We start from the raw sequence: 9,676 nt of genomic DNA on the forward strand, positions 1-9,676 counted from the left end.
TACTGCAGTTATATCTGATCAAATGCACATTATTATTCTTCAGTTTTGGTTAAACAAATCAATTTTGCTTGGTTGGAACAGCAGTTACGCTAATTATGTCTCTATTTGTTTCTCTGTTTTTGCTGATTTACACAAGCTTCAGTCTGGATCCAGAACACCTGAGGAGAGATGATGCCAACCCCTCAGAGGACCTCAGATGATGCCAACCCTGAAACAACATACAGAACTACCACATTTTGCTATAAGTTTGATTGCATCATATAATAATTGCTGTTAATAGTGTTCATCGTCTGTTTGATTATGTCTTTAAGTGATTTTTCCGTACATTTCTGCCATATGTACATTAACTGACAGTCACCACTAATAAGCTACTACTAAATATTGTAGAAACTTAATTTGCTGTAAAGTTGCTTTGCAACGATTTGTATCGTGAAAAGCGCTATATAAATAAACTTGAATTGAATTGAAATTTTATTAAATAGCGAAAGAGTCCTCTTTAAGAATCTGTAAATTCATGTTTATTGTTATTGCACTTGATTAGTGTTGTGGCAAACTGTTGGTTGCTCTTACTCCACCCTTCCTAACTAGAGTGCACAAGCCAGAGTGCACTAGAATTCACTAGAGAAGCAGCCGGTTTTTCACCTGCTTGGCTAATGACTGCTTGACTAATGACTGGCTGATTGATCACTGCATCAAAACAAATCTGACAAATAAAAGAAAGCAAGTATGGTCAATGAGTGGAGTCCGGTGGAATTCTTGTAGTGGGCTGTCTTATCAAGTGGGAGAATCTGCACATTGAAACTTTGTAAATGGTGAAACCACTTGACAGTGAAAAACCGGCTGTGGAGACTGGAAAAGAGACCAGAACAGCAACCGGCTAAGCCTGAAAAGCCAGAAACCTGGTAAGACACTGTAATAAAGGAGTGTAAACCATCCCTTAACCTGTATCCTGCTGGAATAGAGGATGGCCGACTCAAAGTCATTGGAGCAGCTTAAAGCCAATAGAACAACAGCAAAACGCCAATTCTCCCGGCTGGCCAATAATGTTGTTAGGATGTGCAAAGTACTGTCTGAAGAGGAGCTCAGAGACAGTTTGCCGAGATGCTTTCTGCAATACAGTGTCCAGGACCTCTCATACTGTAAAAAGTCAAACAAGCCTTCTAGAGGAAAATGGCTTAGTTGAGTGGCCTGTAATCATGATGATTCTGGAGGTTACAGCTAATGCTGGACAAAAGATTGGTACCCTTATTGACCTAGCTTCAGATACAAACTATATCACTCATGAGGCAGCTGACCAACTTAATCTCAGAGGCGAAGACATCACACTTGTGGTCCATGGTGTCGGAGGCATGAAAGTCCTTGTGAAAACAATGCGTTACCTGCTGAAGATCCGAGTCAGGACTCCAAGAGGTACTCTTAGGTCCCACCAGTTGATCTGCTATGGTCTGGACAAAATTGCAGAGGTTCATAGACATGTAACAGCTAGAGTGCACAAGCCAGAGTGCACTAGAATTCACTAGTGAGAGAACACCAGGTGAAGGTAGTTAAGTTAATCTATTAATTAGTAGGGTAGAACAGACTTTATGTAGAGTAGCAGTGGTTTGAACAAGGAAAACGATTCCTTTTTTTGTGCAGAGTTAAGCTACTACAACAGACTGAAGAAGCAGCCGGTTTTTCACCTGCTTGGCTAATGACTGCTTGACTAATGACTGGCTGATTGATCACTGCATCAAAACAAATCTGACAAATAAAAGAAAGCAAGTATGGTCAATGAGTGGAGTCCGGTGGAATTCTTGTAGTGGGCTGTCTTATCAAGTGGGAGAATCTGCACATTGAAACTTTGTAAATGGTGAAACCACTTGACAATTAGAAAACTAAACTAACTAGCTATATATAGCACTTTTAAGCTTTTATAGCTACAAGAGCAAATCTATTAAGATGCTCTAAAAATGGCTCAAGTTTATGGGGCTGTAGAAATGCTGTTATCTTCTCTACTCACCTGTGCACGTTTTTAGGGAAAAACGATAAATCAAGACTTTGCAGTCATTTCAAAACCTCTCATGGTAGACCAGCCTTCTTAGGGGACTGTGAATAGGCCATTTTTAACTATAGATAACGACAGAAATGAGGAGCAGCCTCACATTTGTTTGACGAAGAGGCCACATATCCTTTCTGTTCATTGTTTACAGTCGCATGGAAACAAGCTTGACGACACACGCTGGAGTTGATGTCCTTCCACCTGCTGGCAGATTATATGTTTGATTTGTAGAACATTTGATCTGGATGATTTTTTTTCAATGGAAGTCAATGGCTACCGTCAACTATTTTCAACTGGTTACAAACATTCATCTTGAGGGTGAGGAAATCATGACAGAATTTACATTTTTGTGTGAACTATCCCTTTGAAGAGACGATGAGTCACTGGAAATAGTTTTAAGTCTAAAATGTTGCTGAAGTATATTTGTTTTATTAAAGATAATCAAGATGGGCTACCAGTCACAAGTTTATTTAAACACCAAGGACATCAATGGTAAATCAGAAATGGGAGACAATTATTATTAAATGGAAAAAGATAAAACAGATTGTATTATTTAAAATTATTAGTTATACTAAGTCAAACTACACAATAATACTAAGATGGCTTGCCAGCAAACATAATGATGTTATCTATATTGTAGAAAGTTCTTCATAGCTTTGGGGAGGGGCAAATGTGACAGAAGATGTAGTCGGGAACGACCCAAACTCTCCCTGATTTGCTGACGGCACAGTTGACGTAGAGAACGGGGTGTCGCTGTAAAAGGAAGAAAACTGATAAAGGCTGATGCAGTAAAACATGGAAAAATCTAAATAACTTTTGAGCCTATCATGCTGCTGCACATTTAACTCACCTTCATAAATCAATAGGAATCCCTCTGTAAGGCTCCCAGGAGGAGCAACCTCTACGGGACGCTTATACTCCAGGCTGCGTGCATTTACGTCTGCCCCAAATTCCAGCAGGAGCTTCACTATGCTTATACAGTCTTTCTGGGCTGCTGCATGAAGAGGAGTCTCCAAATTTGTACCTCTCTGCACATTTGCACCTGTGATGGTGAAAATTCAGTAACATAACACATAGCATAGGTTATTTTTCAAATATTAAGCATAACTTTAAGTGTGACCTACCTGTAGGAGTGGGTGATATATCAGTTAAAACAATAAATTGGTAGAAATTTAATAACCGGTATGGTGCCATGGTACAACAAATCATATTACGATACCTGTTTTTTTTAATGTAAATTAAAAGCACTTATTTAATCTGGCTTTTATGTAGTGTTTTACAGTTATATGATTCTAGTATTAATGTTTATTTTATTTATTAACATCATTTTCATTTATTTCTACTGTATTTTATTTGATCAATATACAATTTTTGTTCCATTCTAACATTTTACTGTTTTATTATAAACTATTTTATTTTCATAACTTGTATTTTGTGTCAGTTGCTGATTTATGCCTGTAAAGCACTTTGAATTGCATTGGGTTTGCTGAAAGGTGAGTTTGGTTGAAATAAAGTTTGATTGACTGAACCCGAGTTGTGAACATGAATTAGCATTCTGTGATGAGATAAAAAGAGTCATTTGAGTCGATTCTTTTTATGAACCGTTTTCACTCACGTTAACTGGTTTAAATCAGTCTGACACTGAATGAACTCACTGAATCCGTTAGAGCGGTTACTGAATCAACGCTTAATGAACTCCCCCTTATTGTTACTTTCAGCATTGTCCATCTCAAAATGAATCTACTTTTTATGTACTTTAGGCTTGTTAAACTTAACTGTAATACAGGCTGGTTGTGCCGAACTGACCCTCTGCTAAAGTTGAAAAATTAAAAGTTAGATTGTCATGAAACTGCTGTTTGTTTGTCAGCACTTGTCAGCACAGTTAGATAGTGGTGTGAATTTCGACTTGTTTACCTCCATCAAGCAGCTTGCGGGCACAAAATAACTCCTTACATCGACTAGCACTATAGAGAGGAGTGCCCATGTGAGGGATTTCATAGTCCACATCAACAGCCCACGCAATCAGTGCCTCCACACACTTACTGTGGCCTTTGAACGAGACCATAACACCATGTCATATTAAAAACTTAGAGCGTCTATTAGCAAGTCAGCTAAGTAGGGCTAATTTGGATTTGTGTAAGACTATGGAACTTTAGTGCCAGTCATATACCCACCCCTGCTGACTGCCTCATGGATGGGTGAAGGCTGGCATACAGCCAGGGCCTGTGGTCTGGCGTCACTCTGCAAGAGCAGCTCTAGACATTCCAAACTGCCAGCTGAGCAGGAATTAAACAATGGAGTCACCCCATCTATAGTTGTCACATTAACCTGAACACACAGACATAAAATACAAGGCAAGCAAACAGCATGTTTCATGAAATTATATGAAAAATGCAACAGCTGAACTGACATTTTTACAAAATGCTGAAGGTTTTATGGCTTAAGTGTTTACCAAATTATAAGGGTTTGCTGTAACTCATATATTCGAATAGACAAAATAATAATTAAAAAACATAATAATAAAAAATATAATATAATAATTACAAAATAAAAGATAGAATGATTATATAAAAATAAAAAAGAAAGATAAAAATTTTCTAGAATTAATTGAATAGATAAAATAAAATAAACAAATAGAATAATATAATACAGTATAAGAAAGTAATGACAAAATAAATGAGATAATGATTTCATATATATATATATATATATATATATATATATATACAAAAATAAAGATACCATTTGCAAAGATGTACATTAAACAAAGATAATTGGAGTGTTAAAAAAAAAAACAGAAATGTAGCATATTTAATGTGTTGCCATTTCTTTGTAATCAATTGTAAAATTTACTAGCAATTTCTGGGTGAAAATTGTTTCAAATTTACACCTTTTTATTCGGTGTAGAACTAATAATTGATCATTTAAATAATAATTGATAGATAAAATAAAAAACAAATATAATATAATATAATAATGCTGGAAAATATAATGATTATATTAAAATCAAAATATATTTCTAGACTAAATCAGTAGACATTTATTAATATTATTATTATTATTATTATTATTAATAATAATAATAATAATAATGACAAAAGAAAAGAACTCAGTAACAGAAGCCTAGGCTATTTATCAAGACCTGTGAAATGAAAGTGTTACCAATCAGCCCTGCAGAGACTAACGTTGGCTCCGGCATCTATCAGGGCTCTGGCACAGGCAACATGGCTCCCTATGCACGCCTCATGAAGAGGGCTAATGTGGTCTATTGTCAGCACATTCACACTGTGGCCCTGAGGACAGATTAAGAGAAATTAATACTGCATTAGAATGTGTAGGATTTTTTTTATTCCAGATGGTGGCAGCAATGCCCTCCAATAGGGTGCATGGTGGATTACAGCGTTCACCTCTACACCAAATGTGTATTACATTACTTATCCAGTAGAGTGCATGTGACTACAATATATAAATACTACACATATTAATACAATTATGTATTTCTTATCTTACAGTTCAACTTAAGGTCATTTAAATGAGAAATTACCTGCGCAATGAGGGTTTTGAGAGCTAGCAGTCGTCCTTGGCTGGCAGCATCATGAAGAGCAGAGCGGTCGGCCCAAGACCCTGGAGAAGAATAAAAACAGTAATTTGCCAAACAGGAAATTTTGGAATTTTAAAATATGAATACCGTCTTGTACATATACATACATACAAACATGCATGCATACAACCTAAGTATAGTGTAAATCTTTCTATTTTGCATTTTTCTAATTCATTAGAAAATATACGTTTTAAATGTTTGTTGAATTGTTTTAATAATAATGTTATACATTATAAGAAATTTAGTAAATGCATATGTGTCATTCTATTTTGCATTAATTTAATTTTCTAATTTAATTCAGATTTTTCTAATTTCATTTTTCAAAATTATATGATCATAAAATAATATTAAATATTTCTTATTTTCCTATTAATTTTATTTCTTGAACTTGAACTTGAACTATTTCATTACATTTGCTTGTTTAAAAAAAAAATCCAAGTCCAATAACTTTGTTTATTTTGAGATGTAAATGGGATTTGTGTCCCAGATTTTCACTGCATACATATAGTACCATCACAAAAGCTGCTATTCAAGTATACACACCTGAGTCAATATCCAGAATAACTGCTGATGCATTCCACACGTCATCATCATCATCGTCACCTCCCTTCATCACTCACTCAAATACAGTATAATATTATCATTCAAGTTCAAAACATAAATATGACCAGCTCTCTGTTGACACTGTTTGAACCGCCTCACAAATCTGTATCTTTCGATTTTCCTTCTTAGTCTCACATTCAAGAACAATTAATTCAAGAACACAGTTCACTTTTGCACTCAGGATATTGTAAGTCGGTCCACGTACACACGAAACATATCAAAGCACCAACCTTGGCTGGTTAACCAGCTCAGCAACACTTCCACTTTGACAGAGCTTGTGTCCCTTCAGGAAAATGTTTCCTCATATCATTCTCTTCAAAAAATGCTTTAAAAGAGTCACTGAAGCTGTCTGGTGTTTTTATCTATGTTGCCCTACATAAGTTGCTTAGTAAATGCCAGACTATGGCAATCCCCTGTGACTATCGCCCGTCTCTGTTCCTCTGTGCCTGATCTTAAACTTGGAGACGCTGTTTTCTGAGATGCTCTGCAACTTGTTTACACCAAAAGCCCTCACTGCTGTTTATACGGCCCGACTGCACTGCTCAAAATCCAGCAGACAAGCGTCTGGCTGCACATGAGCTTGATAGACTGAAGATGACTGGGTTTCTTGTATAGTCAATGGGGAGGGGGGTGCGTGGCCTCCATTCTATTTATACAACACTGTAAACAGCAGCCTGGCAGCCATTCCTGGGTTTTGCGTCGCAAGCATACTTAGTGAACTTCCATGTGCTTGGTAGCCTGCTGTGATGTAAAGCACACAAATATGAATCTTAAGAATGTGCTTTGGAATGTAGATATGGCACTTCTTGAATTGTATAGAGTTTGAAAAGCATATCTAAAATGCCGTAATGTAAAACTGAACTCCCTGTTGAGGTCCTCATCACATGCAATGACAGCTATTATAAATAAAGCTGCACTGCAGGAAAACCATTGTGCAATAGTAATATTCCCCATGTTCCATATATATCCATGCAAATGGGCCATCATAAAGGGCAAAACGCTGGCAATAGGAAATTAAATCCACACTCCTGCTGCCCAAGTGGTGAGCAGTGATGTAAGTGCACGCTCTACTTACCATGCCCTTGACCATTATCATAGAACTCAGCTGAAATCCGGGCAGCCTCCTTGCGGTTGCCTTTGATGATGTAGAAGTGCGTGAGTAGATTAAGGGTAATTCTAACAAAAAGTTTGAAGCAGAAGAGGGCCAGGATGGTGAGGTAAACATTGGACAGCTGTGCTGTGAATGGCCTGTATTCCTCAGTGGTCTCTGTCATGGCTGTGTTAAGAATGTTTTGTGGCAGGTTAAGCAGAGTGCACTACTGTACGCCACCCCAACAGCACCCCCCATGCACTTGGGTCCTTACTGCAACTCAAGTAAGAGTTGGATATCATTTGTTTTAAAGGAAATGTTAGGCCAAAATTAAAATTCTGTGTGGTTTTACACCGGCATGTTGTATTTTGTTTCCATGGAACGATAAAGACAGCTCTTATCCAATCAGTGACCACATCTGTCAGTCTCCACTAAAGCCTATAGAAGTAGGCCTAGTCCATACAGCATAACTAGTGTAAATAAATATAATGCAAATGACCACACTTTAATATATATATATATATATATATACAGTGGGTAAGGAAAGTATTCAGACCCCCTTACATTTTTCACTCTTTGTTATATTGCAGCCATTTGCTAAAATCATTTAAGTTAATTTTTTTTCCTCATTAATGTGATTGGACTTGATTAGGAAAGCCACACACCTGTCTATATCAGACCTTACAGCTCACAGTGCATGTCAGAGCAAATGAGAATCATGAGGTCAAAGGAACTGCCTGAAGAGCTCAGAGACAGAATTGTGGCAAGGCACAGATCTGGCCAAGGTTACAAAAAAATTTCTGCTGCACTTAAGGTTCCTAAGAGCACAGTGGCCTCCATAATCCTTAAATGGAAGACGTTTGGGACGACCAGAACCCTTCCTAGAGCTGGCCGTCCGGCCAAACTGAGCTTAAATATATAAGTGTGTGTCTCTTATGCTCACCAAGTCTGCATAAATCACTATATTCAGTGAAAAATATAAAAATGTTAATTAATTTAGGCTACAATATGATTGGGTCTTCTTAATAGTTGTGTAGCAGGATAATGACTTTGCATGGCCACAGATCTGGTGTGCTTTATGCCTGTGCCAGGGCCATCGTCGGGGGGACGACTCGCAACATTGTCCAGAACTCTGATGGACCTTCTCACTGCAGTAAAGCGGGCTTTCACCTGCACACAAATAGCCAGTAACCACTTCAGAGTTGAATTCAATAAAATACAAAATACTAATTTTCATGTTTATTTTATCCAAATGAATACAAAAAGCTGTACTGACTGAAATGATGTGCAGCAACTGAAGAAGTAAAGTAATACCATCTACACTTGACTTTGATATTTGATATTTTTAACTGAGTACATTTATTGAAGATATGATGAGAAAGGTTTTAAGGATATATAGCCTGTGTAGTAGCATGTGTAACTTAACTATGTAAAACATTACCCAGAATATAAGAAATCTTTTAGAGTCAACCAGGGAAAAATGTTGAGGAATGTTGAGTAAAAAGTCATTATTCAATGGAATTGTATGCCCAATATAACAAATATTCACACTAATGTATTTAAATCATAAAATCATAAGTCAGAAGTCACAAAGAGCTTTATTACCAAGTATGTTTACACACACAAGGAATTTGACTTAGCGATAAGAGCTTCCAGTGCAGAAGAAAGTACGGACATAGTGCAGACATACATGCTAGTGCAGACCATAGACTGTAAAGGAAAACCCCCATGCTGGTTATTCAACTTACCAATGATGCTCTCTGTTTCTTTGACACATCTGTATAAATCAGGTAACACGTTTTTCTTGTAATAATTCTGATTATGGATATATATAACTTACATTTCATTCCTAAGTAGTCTAGGATAATTATTACATTTCATCCCGGATTAGATTGCATCTTCATCGAAATTCCTTCAAAGTCAAGCACTTTATCTTAATGTATATCTGAGAGGTCAGCTCATCAAGTGCAGGTCTTAAGTAGGCAACTTCCCTGTCGCAGAAACGCTCGCTATGCTGGATTAAATTCCTGGCTATCATAACTCAGCATGATCCAGACAGCCTGACTCTTTTCATTTTTATACTGAGCATTTAACGATTCTGACTCCTCAGGGAATAATAATAATAACAGTTCTGTTTGCTTCCCCTAGAGCAGGGGTAGGCAAGTTCGGTCCTAGAGAGCCGCAGTCCTACAGAGCTCAGCTCCAACCCTAATCAAACACACCTGAACAAGCTAATCAATGTCTTCAGGATTACTAAGGCTATAGACAGGTGAGTTTTGTTTTCAGGGTTGGAGCTGAACTCTGCAGGACTGCGGCTCTCTAGGACCGAACTTGCCTACCCCTG

At 37.2% G+C, this 9,676-nt stretch overlaps 2 protein-coding genes and 1 pseudogene across 2 annotated transcripts in view; 1 reads left to right on the forward strand and 2 right to left on the reverse strand.

Annotated features, from left to right (window-relative positions):
- LOC107569835 (spermatogenesis-associated protein 4-like) overlaps positions 1 to 2,100 on the reverse strand; it is a 16,421-nt gene extending 14,321 nt beyond the window's left edge. The window contains 1 exon segment of the mRNA XM_016255989.1: positions 2,000 to 2,100. Within this exon segment, the coding sequence (XP_016111475.1) occupies positions 2,000 to 2,100 (101 nt within the window).
- Positions 2,101 to 2,646: 546 nt separating this feature from the next.
- Positions 2,647 to 7,534, reverse strand: LOC107569834 (ankyrin repeat and SOCS box protein 5-like). Its single transcript, XM_016255988.1, has 7 exons — positions 7,318 to 7,534; positions 5,583 to 5,662; positions 5,224 to 5,331; positions 4,213 to 4,366; positions 3,953 to 4,087; positions 2,889 to 3,080; positions 2,647 to 2,791 (listed from the first exon to the last, which is right to left on the reverse strand). Exons 1-7 carry the CDS (start codon positions 7,514 to 7,516, stop codon positions 2,664 to 2,666), a joined length of 996 nt encoding a protein of 331 aa, XP_016111474.1. The 5' UTR covers positions 7,517 to 7,534; the 3' UTR covers positions 2,647 to 2,663.
- An 842-nt stretch (positions 7,535 to 8,376) lies between these two features.
- LOC107569831 (endonuclease 8-like 3) overlaps positions 8,377 to 9,676 on the forward strand; it is a 9,712-nt pseudogene continuing 8,412 nt past the window's right edge.

The sequence above is a fragment of the Sinocyclocheilus grahami genome, unplaced genomic scaffold (assembly GCF_001515645.1).
Source record: "Sinocyclocheilus grahami isolate Dianchi unplaced genomic scaffold, SAMN03320097.WGS_v1.1 scaffold1385.1, whole genome shotgun sequence".
NCBI classification, from domain to species: Eukaryota; Metazoa; Chordata; class Actinopteri; order Cypriniformes; family Cyprinidae; genus Sinocyclocheilus; species Sinocyclocheilus grahami.